General features: G+C 39.0%; 1 protein-coding gene across 1 annotated transcript in view; it reads left to right on the forward strand.

Moving 5' to 3' along the window:
* LOC115483804 overlaps window positions 1-22037 on the forward strand; it is a 180940-nt gene that overhangs the window by 9375 nt on the left and 149528 nt on the right. The window contains exon 3 of the mRNA XM_030226124.1: window positions 17669-17805. Within this exon, the coding sequence (XP_030081984.1) occupies window positions 17669-17805 (137 nt within the window). The remainder of the gene's footprint in view (window positions 1-17668; window positions 17806-22037) is intronic.

Below are 22037 nucleotides of genomic sequence, written 5' to 3' on the forward strand. Positions count from 1 at the left end.
ACATCCAATAATCCAGAAATGCTAACATAAACATCCGCCACGCGCAATGTAGAAATGCCTACTCTGCATTTCTGCATTCACACCAGCCACTTGAACGACTCCAGCAGCGAACGTCGCGTAGTATAAATTAGCAGAATAAATTTTGTCAACTTCAGTCCCAAACAAGAATCTGAATAAAGCGGTTCAAATAAATAAATCGTTATTTTATTTAAAATTTAATTTAAATAATAATAAAATTAACTTATATGTGTATATGAAAAAAGCGTGGAGTGGCGCTGCTGACATTTGCTTTTGCAAATTGGCCAAACGTTTTGTTTAATAACTTCTGTTTTACTTAATGTATTACTGAAATGGATTAATTACATTTTCAGCATATGATATACATATTCTATTGATTTGGCAGTGATGCAAACGCCTTCACATAATGACCCTATTTCCAACTAAAATTAAATTGTAAGAATTTGGGGAAATATGGAGCCGGTATCCAAAATCCAACAAAAATCAAAATTGTATAAAAGATACATAAAACTAAGTACGAAATTTGAAACTTACGAGATATAATTTATTAACTGCATTTCGATCATGTTTTTATTCGATAACAATTAAATGTGAATAGTTATCGAATATTTGAAACAAACTTGACCTGCGCGTGCTATACACGGACCTACAAAATTTCAAGTCTCTAGATCTTATAGATGCTGAGATCCACGCGTTCATACATACGAACAGACGGACAGACAGACAGACAGACAGACGGACAGGGCTCAATCGACTCGGCTTGTCGTCCTGATCAAGAATATATATACTTTATGGTCTGCCACGCCTCCTTCAGCCTGTTACATACATTTACACAAAACCATTATACCCTGATTTCCCATTTTCAATGGGATCAGGATATAAAAATAAAACAATATCTCAAAGCCGCGATGATTGAACCCAAGGATTTAACGTTGACGCCGCCTCTACCAACGCAGCCACTGCATTGCTTACTCGCACAGTTTCAAATTTAAAGTTAAGTAACAGCTAATAATTCGGCACAATTCAACAGCAATTTCGGAACTTCGAATAGAAAAGAATACACGCATTTGAATGTATGCTTATAGGAAAAATATAAACATACTTTAGCAAAGATGCATTTCCCATATTGTAAACATAAACAATTATCGAAGAGGATTCTCACAGCCTAACTGCATAATATAAACACACTTTAGCAATAAGACGCAATTCCCATATTCTAATCGTAAACAATTATCGCAGCTTCCGCTGTCTATCATAAGCATACTTTACCATGATCGGAACCGAGAGTCATATAAAAGAATAGAATAAGAATACAGTTGTATTTGATGCCTTAAATAAAGAACATGTATTAATTAGTGACATCAATCGAAAAATGTTCTGAAATCCACCACACGCGCAACGTTAACGAGCTGGCGCAGTTCGACAAGTTCGACAAGCTGTGTCATTCAGCAACCTCGGAGCAGCGGCCTGCAATATTTTCTAGATTTAGATTTATTTTAAACTTTGAAGGCAGCAGACCGCTCCTAATAAATAATTAATTCTCACAAACTACAATTGAACTAATTGGCGCCCAACGTAAAGAAAGCAGCGGAGACGGCAGGAGGCGAAGTCAACAAGTCGAGAGAAACATGTAAGTGGGCCTTTTATCAGAACAACTGATTTAGATATTGAAGCTCCTGTGCCTATGTAAGAAACCTTCCTTTCTCATGATACTTAAAGTGTTTAAACATATGAGTTATAGAACGCAAGACGATAGTGACGATAGACCTAGTGCATGAACAGTGTAGATTGGCAAGAAATAAGGTTAACCAACCCACAGGAACGAATCCGCTTTGGCGGCCCAGGCGGAGGAATCGGGCAGAGGAGAGCAGCGGCTTAGGGCAGAGCAAGAACAAAAGATCGAAGAACTGTCAGGTCGATTAAGGGCAATACAGTTATCAGTCCCAGAGGTAACAGTGTACAAAGATGCGGAAATTATCCCAAATGTAAAGTGCGATGAACCTTTGGACGCAGTCAAAAGCTTATAAGATTTCCTGGGTACACATGACACATACGTGGCTTGGCGACAAGCTGCCCATGCCGTGCACAAACTTTTTGAGAATTTTAATGGTAGCTCACGTCACTATCAAGCCATCATAATTATTTGCAACAAAATAACGGGTCCTGCTAACGTAGTATTGGCCTCGTTTAACACGGCTCTTAATTTTGAGGCTATCTTAGCTCGCCTCGATTTCACTTACAGCGATAAGAGACCTACCTCTTAGAATACTACTGCTACTTAGAAAAAGCTCACCTTGCTCACCAACAAAGATAGAGATTTAGCAAAGGGCATGTGTGAAAAATTCAGAGGAGACGCTCTACGAGTGTTTATTTCTGGTTTAAAGAGAAGCTTAACCGACGTTATATTTGCGGCTCACCTATCGGATTTGCCAAACACGAACGATACGCATTCGTGACAAACTATGCAAGAGGTCGAGAAGAAAGAGCAATCAAGAATGAGGTACGAAGCCAGTACCGTCAATCTCAAGAACTGAACCTTAATGCTGAAGCCAACCCGGGCAAAAATCCAGCATTTAAGAGGCAAAACGGGCAAAAACAACCCATGTCAGCTGACCCTAGACCCAGGTAGCTCATCAGGGACCGAACCTATGGAGGTCGACCCATCAATATGCAAATTAAGGCAGCCGACAAACTTTCATAAAGCTCAAGGCTTTGAAAGATACAATCCAAACCATTGTCAAGCCATGAAACGTTCCAACACGAACGATTGAGTATCCGGATAGAGATGACAGAGGGTAAACCACGACACAGCTGGGTCAGGGCTGGACTCGGCTTACAGTCAGGTTGCCGAGCAAAGGCTGAGATCGAAGCTATAAATCGACACGGGCGCATCTAAAACTACATCAGACCCCTTAAGCAACTCAAAGGTGGGGTCCCGGTCGAGTCTCAATTTACCGTCCAGTCCATTCATTGTTCGAACAACATAACCGAAAAGTGCGTGGTACCATTGCTTGGACAGGAGACAACCCCTTTTATTTTGGATAATTTATCCTCATTCGTCGGAATCGTCGAAGGTTAAAACAGGTCGACGCCACTATCAGCCTGAGCAAAGACAAGCTGATAGTTGGGGTGTGTGTCGGAAACGATACACTACTACAGCTGCAAAGATGTTAATCATTCAAGAATTTGTGACATCGATGTACCGGTGTCGGTAAGATCAAAATTCTTACAGATGCTAGAGGATTGTGCAAAGGCGTTTGCGGACCCTCACGAGGCTCTACCTTTTGACACAGCTGTGGTTGCTAACATCAGAACAACTGATGAGCAATTCGTTCACTCTGAGCTATACCCTTACCCTCGAAATGTTGATGACTTTTTTGCCGCGAAGTTAAACGACCTCCTAAAAAATGATAGCATTCAAAAATCTATGTCCCCCTACAACAACAGTCTGGGTGGTAGACAAAAAAGGTGTTGACCATGATGGCAACAGAAAAAGCGCTTGGTAATCCATTTCAGGAAACTAAATCAAGAAACAATAGCCGACAAATACCCTATGCCAAGCATGCCGATGCTCTTGGCGAATTTAGGTAAAGCTAAGTTCTTTACAACGCTCGACCTCAAGTCCAGCTACCACCAGATAACTCTGGCTAAGCAGGACAGGGAAAAAAACAGCGTTTTCGGTAAATGGCGGAAAATACGAGTTCCGTCGACTATCATTCGGCTTGAATAATTCTGGCAGCATTTTTCAAAGGGACATCGACAATGTTCTTCGGGAACATGAAAGACAGGGAAGCAAACTACGTTACTAACGAGTGTGAACTACTGGCTATCGTTTGGGCTTTGGCCAAGCTTCGTCATTACCTCTACGGGGTAAAAGACATCAATATTTTCACGGACCACCAGTCACTTACGTTCGCTGTGTCCGAGGGGAACCCGAGTTCTAAGATCAGGCGTTGGAAAACACGCATTGACGAGACAGGGGCCAACCTTTTTTACAAACCCGGTAAGGAAAATCACGTAGCTGACGCCTTATCAAGACAAAAAGTAAATGCGCTCGAGAACAAAAAACATGAGCCGGATGCTGCTACAATTGTGAGTCGTCCCTGACATATACCATTGAAACGACTACCAAACCGGTCAATTGCTTCAGAAATCAAATTAAACGTAATCGAAGAGGCTCGGTTTCCACTGAAAAGAAATTTCATTTTATTTGGCGAAAAAACTCGGCACGTAATCATATCGACACTGTAAAGGCGATAATTAACCCAGGTATGGTGAACGCAATACTCTGCGACTTCACAACCTTGGCCCAGATACAACATCAACTGGTCAGGGCCTTCCCCACTACAAAGTTCTGGCATTGTAAAAACATTGTCAATGACGTCTTCAATAGTAGGAAAAGTAGTGGGTAGTTTAGGAAAACGTATAGCAAATAATGACCGATTATTACTTCCCAAAAATGACAAAACATGCAAACGAGGTAGTCCTGAACTGCATGGTTTTCTCGAATGCAATGACAGACACCCAAAGAAACAGGAACTTGGACTTCGTCCAATCCCTTCTATCACCGGAGAGATGCTCCATGTCAACATCTTTTCAACAGATAGGAAACACTTTTTGAGAGAAGACGTTTCATCAAGATCAAAATTTGCGCTGGTTACTGACACAGTACTTATAGTATGCGTAGCAGCAGACGACTAATCGCCCAACAAGTCGCAGAGCTGGTGCAGGATTTGAACGCGCCGAGGACGGCCGGCCTTCGAAGGGGGGAGTAGTTAACTGCGCGCTCCCAATGACCCGGAGTAGTGGAGAGTATACACCACACGCGCAACGTAAGCGAGCTGGCGCAGCACTATCAGCGGTCAGCGAAGTTTCGTAAATAAAGTGTCAAGTTCGGCAAGCTTTATCGTTCAGCAACCTCTGGGTAGCGGCCTGCAATTATGTTGAACTTTCTTATTTCGATGCTCTAAATTTTGGAAATTTAAATCAAAAATTATTAATAAAAAACGACAATAATTATTCATCAAATTACAAAAAAAGACATTTTAACGGACAAAATAACCAAAACTCAAGACAAGACGCAGACAACCGAAATTAAAACGAAAATAATCAAACAAATAATAATTACCAAAGACAAAACATAAAACAGAATAGCCAAATAGTTAGGAATAATCAAAAGAAAAGTTTTCATTAAAGGAACTATTGAGGGGGATACTTTTCTAATTTTAAATAAACTTAAATCAAAGTATAAAATAATTGAGAAATTTTCAAAAACCATTTACACTATTAATGGGGATATAAAAAGGGACAGCTATTTAGTTAACACAGAAGTACCAAGTGAATTTAAATATGCAGATTGCTCAAGAATAAGATGGGTAGATAAGTCCCTGGGAAGATAATATGATGTTCTATTGGGCATGGATATTTTCCAAGCAAACTTGGAAAATATTGATTATAAAAACAAAATAATTAAGCTTTGCAATGGAGTCGAAATTCCGTTCCTTTCCAAATTATATGAAGATGTTTGTGTAATGGAAGTAGGTGAAATTGATGACTTTAAGCTAGAAGAGCTCAATGCTGAAGAAGCGCAGATAGTAAACAATCTTACGAAAAAGTATAAAAAATTATCTTTTAAAGAAGGAGATCTAACTAACTAACTAAGGAGTTAACTAACACTAATACAATAGTTCACAATATTAAAACCATAACAGATCATCCCATAAATTCAAAACTCCATAGGGTTTCTCCAAAATATGAGCAAGAAGTAAGAAAACAAATAATTGAAATGGAAAAAAGTGGAATAATAAGAAAAAGTAAAAGCAATTAAGCTCTCCTATATGTGTTATTAAGAAAAAAATTGATAATTCAGGAATTCAAAAATATCGTATCTGTGTACATTATAGATGACTAAAACAAGTAACCGTATAAGTATCCAATATCTGTTACCCAATATTTTATTACTCTTGATTTAGTGAGGGGTTATCATCAAATATTAATGGCAGAAGAAGATATTGAAAAAACAGCTTTCATAACACCAATGAGATTATACGAATGTGTGAGAATGCCATTCCGGTTAAAAAATGCTCCTGCTATATTCCAACGGTTAATGAAGGTTATATTGTGCGATTATATAATTAAATTTTGTATAGTATATCTTGATGATATTCTAATATTTTCAACAGTCGAAGAACACAAGATGGCTCTAGAAAAAATTTTCAAAGTACTTAGAAATCATAATTTAAAAATACAACCACATAAATGCTCTTTTATGAAAAAACACACCGAATGCTTGGGACATATTCTCACAAAAGAAGGGTTCAAACCATTTCCAAGAGAAAATATCGCTTTAATAAAAGAAATTCTATTACCAAAAACTGAAAAACAATTGAAAGGCTTTTTAGGAATGACAAGATTTTATAGAAAATTTATCAAAGACTTTCAAAATAGCTTACCCAATGATAAGATATTTACAAAAAGGTGTACCAATTAATGCAAATGATCCCAATTTATAGATGCATTTGAACATCTTAAAGCAGTTCATGAGTTCACATCCAATATTAAAATATCCAGAATTTGACAAACCATGTACAATTACTACAGATGACAGTGATTTTGCCATAGGTGCAGTTTTATCTCAACAAGGACAACCAATTGCTTATGCTTCAAGAACACTTAATAAACATGAGCAAAATTATAGTACAATTGATAAAGAATTTTTGTCTATTATACATGCCATAAATTATTTGATTGGAAATAAATTTTAAATTATAACAGATCACGATCCTATAAAATACTTAAATTCAAAACTCAAAAGAAATTAAATGAAAGTTAGACATCAAAGATGTATATTAAAACTACAGGAATTTGATTATGATATTATATATTTAGAAGGCAAAGACAATAAAGTAGCATATTTTTTGAGCAGACAAGAATCACCACAGTTAGTCAATACAGACAATAAAGAAGAATCAAATTTTGTTTTAACAAATACATAGCATTCAGCAGATGAAGAAGATTTAACTTATTTTTATATAAAAAATGATATTGTTAATAAATATAAAACTCAGATAAAAATTACCTATTCAGCAACAGATAGAATTAATATACACCATGGAAGAAAAATAATTGAAATAAGTCCAGCAGACACATTAAACGAAATTGAAATAAAATTACAAAATAATATATAAAAGAAAGGAACAGTAGGAATCTTTTTAGAAGTACCAAACTCAGAAAGAATTACATAAACAAATTTCAATTTACAATTTCAATTTATTTAAAAGATAAGATGGTATAATTGATGTATTCAACTCACTAAAAAACAAAATATATTGCCCAAAATTAAGGGACCATATTTAATCAAAATCCAATTGTAGAAAGTGCAAAGAAATTAAGTATGATAGACAACCGATAAAACCAAACTTTTAATTAACAGAAACACCAGATACTAAAAACCAAATTAAACATTTAGATATATTTCACATAACACACAAATCTTTTGTTACAATCCTATGATTGTAACAAACTTACAAAATTTGCAGTTGCTTATAATATTACGGATAGAAGTTGGCGAACAAAGATGCAAATTATGATAAAACATTTTGCAAAATTTAACAAACCACAGAAAATAATAATGGATAATGAGTTTAAATCAGAACATAAAATACAAATATTAAACAATAAAGATATTGAAATACATTATACAAAGATCAACTCCCATACAGGAAACGCTAATATTGAAAGATTAATTGAAATAATAACAGGAATAGATAATAATGAATTGTCCATTGAATCTAAAATTCAGTTAGCAAAAATAGCTTACAATAAACGTTATCACTCAGCAATAAAATGTGCACCAAATTATGCTAAAGATACAGAAGATGCAAATAAATTAAAAATGACGTACGTAAAAAAATAACTATGAACAAAATAAATAATACAAGAGAAGAACTTAAAGAACAAAGACAGGAAGGTCAATTAAAAATTATAAAAGAGTCAGACATACGGATGAGCCTTCCGTTACATATGCAAAGTTAGAAAACATTCATCCAAGTAACATTTAAAGACCGTTAAAGCAGGAAATTAACAATTCTAACGAAAGAAAAACATATTGATAGCAGAGTTTTTTTCTTTCTTTATTCCTCAGATGTTAATCATGTTAGCCATCATTATAACCAGGTTCAATCGAGTACATACAAGATTACAAATGGAACCGATATAAATAAGTACAGTACAGTATACTATGCACCCATATCGATTCATCAAACCGAAATAGTAAACGAAACAATAATTATACTACACATTATTAACGTTGACCCACTTCAGGATATTTTAGAACAGATAGAAACAAACATAAGAACAGCCAATATTACAGGCAAAGGGGAACTGTTAGTAGAAATCAGATTAATAAAAGAAAAGATTAAATCTATTACATATTTTAGCAGAAATAAAAGGGGGCTTATTAATATAGCAGGAACAGCATACAAATGTCTGTTTGGACTAAAGGACGACGAAGACAGGACTGATATCTTATAATCAACCAAAATAACCATAATAATTTAAAAAACATGAACCAACAAATAATCATAGATTCACATTTCAACAACACAATACATAGTTTAGCAGAAACAATTAGACACGACCAAATAATCATTAACGAAACACTGACAACCATAAATAACCAAAATAAAAAAATATTAATTAAAATACTTTACAATAACCAAATGCAGAAATTAATAAATACATTGAAATACCAAAATAATTGCATTATAAAAGCCATAAAAATTCCACAAAATTAAATAAGTGTAAATGTTAAGTTACTTATCCCAATGCCGTACACAGATTATATCCAAATTGACCAAGAAAATCTACAGTATAGAATTTAATAATAAGACCCTGGAATATAAACCAAATAAAAGTTTCACTCTTACCAACAATTGTAAATTTATATTTAATAATATCACAAGTATTGAAAAAATAAATGATGACACAAAAATAATAAACAAGTAAAAAGCTCTAGTCGGGGGCCCGACTAGGAGATACCCTGATCCCAGTCCTATCTGCGCTTATTAATATTTTCCGTAGTTTGTATCGAGTTTAAAAAAAAAATAAATAAACGCATAAGAAAAATGCGTGCGCGAGTTATGCCATCAGCATCTTAGACTTAGCTTCAGTTGACATTAAAAGTTTGAAATCTTCCTTAATGTAAAAAATCCAATTAACTCAAAGTACATAATCCAAAATTGCAAACCTAAACAATTATCGCAGAAGATTGACGCAGCCCAGTAGCATAATATAAACACACTTTAGCAATAAGCAGCTGCAATTTCCAGATTCTAAACATTAACAATTATCTCAGCCTCCGAGGTCTAACTTAAGCATAGAATCGTATAAAAGACCCCTTAACATTGAATAAGAGGCAGTCGTATTTCTTGCCTCAAATAAATAACATGTATTAACTCTTATCAAAAGAAAAACATAATTCGCGTGGCGCTGCTGACATGTGCTTTTGCAAATTGGCCAAGCGTTTTGTTTAATAACTTCTGTTTTACGTAATGGATTTTATTGAAATTTTCAGCACATGATCTACATATCCTATTGGCTTGGTTAAGATGCAAACACCTACACATAATGCCCCTAGTTCCAACTAAACTTAAATTTTAAGAATTTGGGGAAATTTGGAGCCGGTACCCAAAATCCAACAAAAACCAAATTGCATAAAATGTAAATAAAACCAAATACAAAACTTGGAGGATCTAGCTCTTAAGACGCCCAAATATAATTTATTAACTGCATTTCAATCATGTTTTTATTCGATAACAATTAAATGCGAATAGTTATCGAAAAAATGTTCAAGTCTCTAGCTCTTATAGACGCTGAGATTGGCGCGTTCACACTTACGGACAGACATGCAGACACACAGGGTTCAATCGATCCAATACATGGAGTCTGCCACGCTTCCTTTTGCCTCTTACATACATTTGCACAAAACCATTATACCCTGATTTTCCATTTTCAGTGGGTTCAGGGTATAAATATGCCAGAAAAGAAAAGCTGTATCAAAATTGTGACAAATGAAATATTATATTAAATGGAAATAAACTCATACAATTAGGAAATTGTCAAATAAAAATTTTAACAGAAACATTTTCCAATAAAAAAATAGAATTTTACGAAAAAAATTTTTATCCCACAAAACTATTAAATCAATTTTATAAAAACACTATTAATTTTGATCATTTAACAATAAAAAGCATTGAAAATTTAAAAGAAATCACAGAATTGAAATATGTGAGAAGAGTAAGAAATTGCAATATGTTAATAGTTTTAATCATTTTTATATATTTTATTATTTATGTATACTTACGATGCAAAAGGTAAATTATTAATATTAATTTAAAAAGAATTCAGGAGAATTCATATTCTAAGAGAGGAGGAATTATGCCATTAGCATCACTTCCCACAGCGTCAGCCGACACCATACCATTCATTTCAATAACTACATTTCCAATAACTACATTTCCCATAACTACAGGTATTTATTTATCGTGGCGTGTACCCCGAGGGGTCTTACAACCACGGTACGCGGTTGAGTCACATATGTGACACAAAGTACAGCGGGTGAATACGATGGGTCCACCAACGCCGCTAGAAGAAACTCTTTTAGGTACCAAGTCCGAATTCATGCTGTCGGTAATGAGCTCCCTCTTGGGTAGAAGCGAGGCCTATCTTAACCTCTGCTGACTGTGGGGACAGCTTCCAGATAAGGTCCAACTCTACGTTGAATCAAATTATCAACCACAGCCATCATGATACTCCCACTAAAGTGGGCCAACCTCAATTGTGCTGGCCTTGGCCACCAGCCTGTACCGTGGTTCAAGTTAACAGCTTTGATCGGCTTATCCGCCGACAGAGACTGCTTCCCATTTTGGTTTCCGTCAACCAGGAACTGGGTAAACACCGGCGACTGTCTCCCGAAGGAATGAGTCTACCAAATTAAGAGGCTTTGGTCCGCCCTTAGACTGGTCCACAAGGATTCGTCTGCCAAACTTAAGGACTCTGTTCAGCCTTCCGACTTTCTCCGGAGAGAAGAGAGCCTACCAAATTTGGTCTTTGGTTTGTCCTTCGACTAGCCCGTAAGGATTCGTCTCCCTAGCGTAAGAACTTTGGTAAGATCTTCGATGTATCGAAAAGTACACGTTTCCCAGATTAAGGCTCTGGTAGGGCCTTCGACTCATCGCGAGAATTTTGTCTGCCAAATTGAGGCTTTGGTCAGCCTTTCGACTAGTCCATTAGGATTCGTCTTCCAAATTTGCTTCGCTTGCTGAAGACTGTGCGAGCATAATCTTCTAGCAGTTGCATGCTCTCATTGGTCGTCAGGGTGTCCACTTAAGTCCAACCCCCGGATGTATTCTGCTGAATTCCAAGCTCTTCCGGGTCTCGCACATCCGCATAGAGGGGGCAGACACATAAAATGTGCTGCCAGTCCTCTACGGGATCGCCACATGGACATTCAGCAGTCTCGCTTAGACCACGCGTATGCAGGAAGGCATTCATCGAGCCATGGCCAGTTATGAGGAAACTGGCATGCATCGTGAACTTGAAGTCTGGGCGGCTGTAGACGAAGTTTACGTCCGGGATGAACTTATGCGTCACACGACGGTGCTCGCTGTCATCCCATCGGAGTTGCCACTCACGCAGTAAGCGTTCGTCCAGCAAGACTCTCCTCATGTTACGATCAAGGGTCTTCAACTGCATTGCTATACGCATCGCCACAAGGTCCAGCAGTGGAGCTCCAGCAAGAACTTTAAGAGCATCTGTAGATACCGTTCGGTACGTTGGCAAGCATCCTAATAGGATGAGCCGGTGACCGTGATGCCAAGGTAACGGCATTGCGTCACATACCGCAAGTTTGCTCTTGCAAAGCTTGCAACGAGCGGTCTGTCAGATGACAGCCTTCCCTTAAGGAGCATCGTCACAGTATTCGTTGCCGAGACTGAGACGCCTACCTCGATACCCCATCCTCCAACTAATTCCATTAGTTGGGCACCTTTGAGCTCCAGTTTGGATCTGGAATTTCCCTCTACTCGCAGCAAGAGGTCGTCAGCATATGCACTTAGAGAGCATTCCGCTTGAAGGTGATGCAGAAGAGTGTCCATCAGGATGATCCAAATAAATGGACCACTTATGGACCCCTGCGGACAGCTACGTGTAACATCTACACTGACTTCGCCGAAGCTGCTTTCGATACTTGACTTTCGGTCTGAATAGAAGGTGCGTCAGATCCCAACTTCCCTGCATCCTAGATCCGATAGTGGGCGTAGAGCTGCGTCCCATTCGACATGGTCGAACGCACCCCTGAAGTTAACGAAGATACCGAGCACAAATCGAGCAGAGCTGGCTTCGACACTGCTCACGACGTGACTCCAGGCATCCCCAACGCAGCGCCCGGGGCGAAAGCCGAATTGCCATCGACTCTCGTCTGTGAGCACCTCCTTCACGCGGCTCACCATGATCCCATCGAGTACTTTTCCGAAGACAGGCCACAGGCAGATACCCCGATAGGACGCTGGATCGCTCCTGTCCTTATCTGGGCCCGTGAGGAGCGCAACTACACGTGGGCGCTTCCACTCAGTGGGGAAGTAACTATCTGCCAGATAGCGGGAAAACAACGCTATCATGTACTCAGGGATGGCGCGCCAAGCCGCATTGACCATACCCCCAGTTATGCCGTCTAAGCCAGGTGAGCGTCTGATGCATGTTTCTACCTCGAACATGTCAAAGGCTGGGGGTACTTCGCGAGGAACGGAAATGTCCACTGGCCTCTCCGCAGCAGGAAAGAAGCTGCGGAGCAGGACGTTCGCACAGTCGTGCCAGGTTACAACTTGTTCATCATTCCAGCGAAGGCAACCGAGATCGGTGCACGTCATGTGGCCTCGGCATATCCGGTAGGCACGCTCCCAAGGGTCTTCCTGGTGCTCGCCGACAAATCGTCTCCAGTCTTCCTCTTTCACCTTAAGCATCATCCTCACGTATTCCTTTCGGGTGATCCTGAAATACGTGGCGAGGTCATCAGCACTATCACTGTGGTTTCGACGCGCATGCTGAAGCCTTCGTCGGGCTCTCCTGAGCTCACGACGTGCATCAGTGAGGGCGGCATTCCACCAACCCACACGACGCCTAGCTTGCAGCTGCTGACGCCCCAGCACAGTGTCGCTCACCTGATGAACCAGGGAGCGAAGTGCAGTGATCTGCTCATCAGATGCCATCTGGTGAAACTCCTCCAGAGGAAGTTCCAACGATGCAGTCATCAACTCATCACTGAAACGTCGCCAGTCAACACATTGAAGTGTCCACGAGGGCAGCGGAGCATAGCTCTCAACAGTGCTTAGCGGATCAAGTGTTACAGCAACAGTGATGATGGTGTGATCACTTAGATCCCACTCGCTCACACTCCAATCGTACGTGGCCCATGTAGACGCTGAATCGCTGACGATCGTTACGTGGATATCGCTTCTTGCCCTGCGATTATCAACCGTGTACACACTGCTGCGGACGTTTAGCACTCCGGCTCGACTGCCCTGTACCCAATTTGCTAACAGTTCACCCCGCTCTGTTCAAGTAGCCCCGAGAGCGCTCGTGGAGCTTACTGAACCGCAGGGGGTACTGCGTTCGCATCTAGGCCATAGATGACAGGCGTGCGGCTGGCTAGCAGCAGCACCGCATCCATGTACAGCACGTACGGTTCAATTTCAGCATTGAACTGGCAATACACGGAAGTGAGAAAAATTGAGCCAAATTTCCCAGACACACTCACGCAGACGCCGTACTCAGTGATGGGCGACGAAACAGGCATGCAGACGACCTCCTGGTCGTCAACGACTATAGCAGCTTTATTGCGGCGGTCGGAGAAAACTCGTATACCTGCCGGTAATCCGGTGATCCTTCCTCCACGGTCAACGTAAGGCTCCTGGATCAGTGCGAAATTTCTGCCTGAGTTCCTCATTCTGACACCGAGCTCTATCACGGCAGCTCGACTGCGACCGCAGTTTGCCTGGGTGATGCTAAACATTAATGTCCAGCAGCCACCTTGGCGAGCACAGCTCCGTATATCGGGCAAGCCGCTGAGAGCATAAGATGCTCGCAGGGTAGCCCCTTGAAGCTGCAATCCCTACAGTGCACAGGGTTGTAGCATTTCCCGGCTCGGTGTCCCGACTGTCCGGTAGATCTGCTCCTTCATCCGGCACTGAGCGATCTTGTGGTCAAAGCTGACACACCTGTGGCACGCATACGTACGCATCATCGATCGCCATCGAAAGGCGAACCAATCTACATACATCCTGTCGTGTTCCTCCAGGATATCCAGGGCCTTCTGTTCTAGCTCCAGCTGGATTGTCACTGATCTTGCCTCTTGTGTCCATAGTTTGGACACTATGGCCACCGACTTCTCGAAGCCAGCATGTGACATGTGCCCCGAGAAGTGGTTCTTGAACAAACCGCCCATGAACTGCTTGACAGTCATAGCGCAGCATTTCTCTTCCCATCTAACCCATCTTTGAACCTGGGGTTAGTCACGACCCTGCGACCCTCCTCGCTTCAGCTCACGCAACTCATGTACACGGACACCGATAGCGGGGGCAACATCCCTGCGAACGCGCTCAGCGACTTGGTGAGGCGTCTCCTCCTCCTTGTCACAATTGCTGACCAAGTCTCCGCAGCCTTGCGGGTACGTGGTGCACAAATTGGAGCGTTAGCGCGGGCGACTATGGCAGTGACAGCGGGGACAGCAATGGCGGCAGCGGTTTGTGGCGGGCACGGCTTAGCGCCTCCAATTCCATGATCCTCCCATACATCTTGATCACCAGCTACTGATAACTCGCACGTACATCCAGCACGCTTAGTGCTACGTTGTGGACCGTTGGACCATTTCGTTAGAACTAGTCAAGCTAAAGGAGGCGGCAGCAGTAGCAGCGGCAACGGCAGCAGGAGTAGCGGCAGCCGGGGCTGCAGCAATGGGGACGACAGCAGCGGGGGCAGTAGCGACGGGGGCGGCGACAACGGTAGCATAAGCAGCACTGGCGACGGCACCGACGGCGGCAGTAGTGGTGGCTCTGGCACTGCTGCTAGCATTGCTCTACATGCCCTACGATAGGCAATAGAAAGCAAAAAGTCGACACTAAAGGCTTGCAATCTGCCTTAATGTAGAAAATCCATGAGTCATAAGTGTCATCTGAATAACGGACACTTATCGCAAACCATTTAGCAATAAGATGTATTTCCCATATTCTATACATAAACAATTATCGCAGCCTCCGTTGCCTAAAATAAGCATACTTTACCATCGGAACCGAGAATCATATGAAAGACCCCTTAGAATTGAATAATAAGACAGTTGTATATGCTGCCTTAAATAAAGAATGTATATTGGATCTTGTATGAAAGAAGTACATACTTCGCGTGGCACTGCTGATATGTGCTTTTGCAAATTGGCCAAACGTTTTGGAGCCGGTATCCAAAATCCAACAAAAATCAAAATTGCATAAAACATACATAATACTTAATACTAAATAAAAGAGATATAATTTATTAACTGCATTTAAATCATGTTTTTATTCGATGACAATTAAATGCGAATAGTTATCGAATATTAATCAATCGACTCGACTTGTCGTCCTGATCAAGAATATGTACTTTATGGGGTCTGTCATGCCACCTTTTGCCTGTTACATACATTTACATAAAACCATTATACCCTGATATCCCATTTTCACTGGGATTAGAGTATACAAATAGATATAGCTAGATTTAAGGGATGAAATACGTATGAGTCGGGGTGTAAAACATTTGTTCCGAAGAATAAACATCAGTACAAAACTGAACAACAGCACAGTAAAGTGTATATAATAATTGACAAATGTGCCAATATATTCTATTGTCTGTAGATCATCTGCTGATAAAGTGTAATGGTCGTTTGCTGCACAAGCACAATAATTATTATTTGCCGCTGGAAAAAATATATTAAGAGAAAAATAATCATAACAGCGTTTTAGGATGCGATTTAAAGTCCAGCTTATTTTTTTTTTTTTTTTTTTGTTTTATTATTAAGTGTAGAACCTGTACAATCAAATTTAGTACCTTAACAACACATGTATATATATGGAATTAATGCCAAACCTCAGGCACATTATGAGGAATTAAAAGTCAATAGTTTACTGTATTCCAATCGTTTTGGCAAAGCCTTGCCATTTAAGTCGTCTTAGGAGTCTGGCAGGGATTAGAACTCTTGCAAGTAGGCTTCGTTGTCGTTGCAATCTATCCGTGTATCTGCTTGTATGTCTTCCAATCTGTTCTTCGACAGTAAACAGCTCGAGGTCTCTATAGAGTGTTGAGCCGCGTATAAACCAGAGAGAGTTGGTTATCTGGTAGTACTCGGTTCTGCAATACCTGTACCCGTTTCTAATTGGAGTTGGCAGCAGTTCCCCAGATTTGCACTCCATAGAGAGGGCCAAGTGGGGGATAGGTTATGAAGGAAATTTACAACTTATGATGAAATGGAAAAATTACCATTTATTTTCTAATTTTTTTTTAAAGTGAATCTATAGCTTTTTTCCTTTTCCTTTCATAACGCAACCTGTTATAAAACAACTGATTTTAAATGCTTAGCACAATGCGTAATTTTTGCAAACACTTCAGCACAAAATGACACCCGCAAATTTCAAACAGTTCAAAACACATGAAGAAGAGAACAAGACGGCAAATAAAGGTTTTAATCTGTATACGGAATATGCAGATAGATTATTCCGCGTCTAGCATTTAATTGTAAATTAAATTTTAAATATGCAGTGCTTTTATACGTCTGTTTTCGGGGTAGGGAACTTTTTATTCAGTTTGCTGAATAAGTTCAGTGCTTTAGCTTTAGCTCTAGCAGATGTTAAGCTTAACTTTTGCATTCCTAGCTTTAATTAGTGCTCAGGCATGCACATACAGCATATTCAAGAAGACATAAAGCTGAATACAAATGTTTGAGGCTTTAGCTCTTAAGCCGTATGAGCTATAATTTAATAACTGCATTTAGATCGTGGTTTTAGTAATAATAAAACGGGAATAGTTATTGATTTGAAATATACACGGAGCTCAGTTCGGCGTGGGTCCGCATGCCTCCTTCTGTTACGTACATTTGCGCATAACCTTTAAACCCTGATTTCCCAATTCAATGGGATTAGGGTACACAAATTTGCACTCGCGTACTTGTCATTGCGTGTATTTTCAGTTTGTACGCAAAGATACAAGTGACGCATTAAGTTTGAAAAATCGGCGTGGTCATCTTGCTATCCGTTGGTCAGACTTTGTCTGAATGGATACGGAGATGTAATTCTGTCGTCAATCTGTTGATAATCTAAAGTAATTCGTATGCTATCTTATTATATCTAGTACAAAAACTTTAAAAGACACACTACTCCAGTAATGGGCGTTGATAAATCCGTTATATTTTTATCTTCGATTTTGATCGCGAGTATATGTGTCAAATTTCAAGTCTCTATCACTTGAAATAATAGCGTTTCTTACATACCTGATTAAGTATAGTAATTATTTAACTATCAATACTATGTTATTATGCATATGACTTTATTAATACGATTAATTTTATATACAGTTTTTACCTGAATCTTGTGAACATTTTTTCAAAGCAATATATTTTGCTGGGGTTCCACTAAATGATTGCAAAACAATATTTAAATATCACGTGCTGGAGATGGGTAACTGCTTCATTTCCAATAACTTAATTGACTAGTGAGTATCTTTCTATTATTATTATTCTATTTTATTATGCACTTATATATATTTAATACCAATATTATACTATGTTCTTATAGACTAGACTAGATAAATAACAAGTATGAAAGCTCTAATCGGGTTTAATACACTAGGAGATACCCTGAAGTTTGTATTGTAATATTTTCTGTAGTTTGTTACGAGAGTTAAAAAAAAATAATAATAATAATCGACATTACGACATCAGGAATCGAGCCCACAATTTCTACGCAACCGCCCCTTCATAATTTAAAAATAAAACAAGAAAGAAAGCTCTAATCGGGGTGCCCGACTAGGAGATCCGTGATCCTAGTCCTATTTGCGTTTATTCATATTTTCCGTAGCTTGTATCGAGTATTGAAAAAAAAAGAAAACAAATAAAAAACGAAAATACCACCACCCCCACTTCATAATTAAAAAAAAAAATAAAACAATACAAAATATTTCATCTCTACCGGTCTCGAACCCTGGGTCTAGCTGCATACGAGCGCCGCCTCTACTAACGCAGCCTCTTGCAAGAAGTGTTGCTAATTTGATGTTGAGTAGCAGCTGAGAATTCAAGCAGTATTCAATCGCAATTTCGATTCTTGGAATAGAAAAGAATAGACGCATTTGAATGTATGTGTGCACACGCATAGGAAAAATGCGTGGCGCTGCTGACATGTGCTTTTGCAAAATGGTCAAACGTTTTGTTTAATAACTTTTGTTTTACGTAATGGATTTTGATGAAATGTTCAGCATATGATCTACATATCCTATTGGCTTGGTTGAGATGCAACCGCCTTCACATAATGGCTCTAGTTCCAACTGAACTTAAATTTTAAGAATTTGGGGAAATTTGGAGTCGGTATACAAAATCCAACAAAAACTAAGATTGCATAAAATATACATAAAACTAAATACAAAATTTGGAGCCTCTAGATCTTTAGACGTTCGAGAAATAATTTATTTACTGCATTTAAATAATGTTTTTATTCGATACCAATATTTGAAACAAACTTGGCCTGCGCGTGCTATACGCGGACCTACAAAAAAAATTTCAAGTCTCTAGCTCTTATAGATGCTAAGATCCACGCGTTCACACATACGGACAGACGGATGGACAGACAGACGGACGGGGCTCAATCGACTCGGCTTTTCGTCCTGATCAAGAATATATATACTTTATAAGGTCTGCCACGCCTCTTTCTGACTGTTACATACACATGGCACAAAACCATTATACCGTGATTTCCCATTTTCAATGGGATCAGGGTATAAAAAAGTAGCGACTGCAAACCGGCTGCTTATAAGCAGCAAAATGATGCCTTTGGGAAACGTTGGCGGAAGCAATATTTTGGTGTGGCAAAAAGTACCAACAGCTCCACGATCAATTAAACGGAAAAATGAAGAGTCTCCATCTGTGATAAGGAAAAATCTCTACACTGGCCCTTCTACATATCGGCAAGCTAACCTCTTTGTCCTATTCGCAGACAAGGGAGACGAAGAGACCAATAAATCAACAAATGCAACAACTGATGAAGTGGAAATTGATACAGCGAAAAAAACTACCTCCAATATTTGTTCCCAATGTGAGTGACATACATTTATTTCTTCAATTCCTCAACCCCCACATTGATGCCACTGAATTCACTAATAAGACATAACGAGACGAATATGTATTCGCATTATGATAAAAACTGTTGAAAAATATAGGACCATAGTTAAATTACTAATGGCTAAAAAGTAAACTACCACACATTTCAACTAAACTAGGAAAAAGCATTTAGAGTTGTAATTAAAAACTTGCATCACTCGACACCCTTCGACACAATAAAGCGTGCAATAGAAAAGCAAGTTCACGTAGTCAGAGGTATTTACAATATCAAGAGTCGTATTACCAAGGAGCCGCTTCCAATGCTTTTTGTAGACCTGGAACCAAATAAAAACAATGTGGAGATCTACAAAATAAAACATGTTGAGAATGCCATAGTAACAATCGAGCCGCCAAGGAAAATGAGCGACATGGTGCAATGCTTTCGATGTCAAGAATTCGGGCAAGTAAAAGCATATTGTAAAAAAAAAATTTAAGTGTGTTAAATGTGCTGGTAATCACCCAAGCGTCAATTGTACTAAATCGAAAGATTCACCAACCACCTGTGCCAACAAAGGATGCAGAGTCTATCAGTCTATTACAAAAACAAATCTATTAATAACAAAACAGCAATGGCTAATGAACGACAAAGATTGTCAGCAAATACTCCAACAAGCAATACAACTCAATTTTCAAAATTTGCAAGCTATGCGCAAGTACTACGAGGTTACCCTGTCATAAAAGAAAACTCTTCTCTAGAAAGTAAAAAAATCTGAACTAACAAATAATTTACTTAATATAATTATATATTACTTGTAGATCTCCGCAAAGCCATATGGAATGCTAACGGGCTTTCCAGTCATCGTAATAAAATTACCTTATTTATTAAAGTCAACAAAATTGATATATTACTTATTTCAGAAACACATTAGGATTAGACTGTATCAGCACAAATATAATGCAAGTTGCAGCGATTCAAGTACAATGCATGCACTCCTCTATATCTATTGCTGCAGTGTATCTAACACCAAAATATGCATGCAAAGAAGACGATTTCAATTCACTATTTCAAAGACTTGGTAGATGCTTTATTGCTGGAGGTGACTATAACGCAAAGCATCCATAGTGGGGGTCAAGGCTGATAAATCCAAAAAGTGCTGAATTATACAAATGTATCACCTTCAAGAAATACTCAACTTAATCGACAGGCAAGCCGACGTACTGGCCAACTGATCCACGTAAGATCCCAGATTTGTTGGATTTCATTGTTTACTCTCAGCTACCGCAAAATAATTTTAAAATAGAAGAGAACTTTGATCTGAGCTCTGACCACTCACCGATTATAGCAACCTATGTAACTACAGCGTGTTACAAGCAAAAGTCTTATTGAATTATTAATGGTAAAACCGACATAAACGGATTTAAAAACTGGCTAGAAGACCCAACATGTCTAAATATATCACTCAAGTCAGGTGATGAAGTTGAAATGGCAATTGAAGCACTCACAAAATCGATTCATACTGCTGGGTACATGTTCACACCACCACTAAAAGATAAAGAATGTAAATAGGGAAGCTTTTCTGCCACTAGAACTTAGATCAAAAATAGCTGAACAAAGAAAACTGAGGAAAATATGGCAGACAATGAGAAGCCCAATCGACAAAAGAAAATTCAACAAGGCAGTCAGACTTAAAAAGTAGACTATGGGAAATAAAAAATGAAGCTACAGCAGAGTATCTAAGGAATCGTGATCCGTATACAAGTGACTTGGATCACAGCCTTTGGAAAGCAACTAGGTATCTTTAGAGACCAACCAGAAGAGCTTCCACAATTCTAGACAGCAGGGGACAACGCTGCAGAGGCAATAATGAAAAAGGTTAAAGCGTTTGCAGAACATTTAAGCTCTGTTTTTAAACCAAATCTGGAAAATGATCCTGACACAGTAGATGAGGTTGACCAATCTCTAGAAACTGCTTGCCAGATGAGCCTACCGATACGCCACACGACTATTGCAGAAGTGGAAGAGGAAATAAACATTCTAAACAAGAAGAAAACGCCAGGATATGATAAAATATGCGCAAATACCATTAGACATCTTCCGCAGAAATGCATCCGATTGCTCACTCAAATATACAATTCTATGCTAAGATTGGAATACTTCCCAAACCAGTGGAAATGTGCGGAATTAATCATGATTCTCAAACCCAACAAGCCAGAGAGCTGCAGATTGTCATATAGTCTCATTAGTTTGGTGGTGATATTCTCTAAAGTATTTGAAAGAATACTTTTCAGAAGAATGTCAGTGGTGCGGGACGAACAATATATCTTATCGGAACATCAGCTTTGGTTTAGAAGACGGCATGGAACACTCGAGCAATGCCATCGTATAACGCATGCAATTATTGATGCATTTGAAAGCAAAAAATATTGCACAGGTGTTTTAGACATTAAACAAGCGTTTGATAAAGTCTGGCATGCAGGTCTTCTTTACAAAGTTAAGAAGTGGCTGCCAGCACCATACTTTACTATTATAAAATCGTACCTGGCAAACCGATTTTTTTATGTACGAGAACATAACGAATCATCCAATACAATTTACACAGCTGACCTACCTACAACAAACGTTGTTGAGATAGCA

The sequence above is a fragment of the Drosophila hydei genome, unplaced genomic scaffold (genome assembly GCF_003285905.1).
Source record: "Drosophila hydei strain 15085-1641.00,03,60 unplaced genomic scaffold, DhydRS2 tig00000060-arrow-pilon, whole genome shotgun sequence".
NCBI classification, from domain to species: domain Eukaryota; kingdom Metazoa; phylum Arthropoda; class Insecta; order Diptera; family Drosophilidae; genus Drosophila; species Drosophila hydei.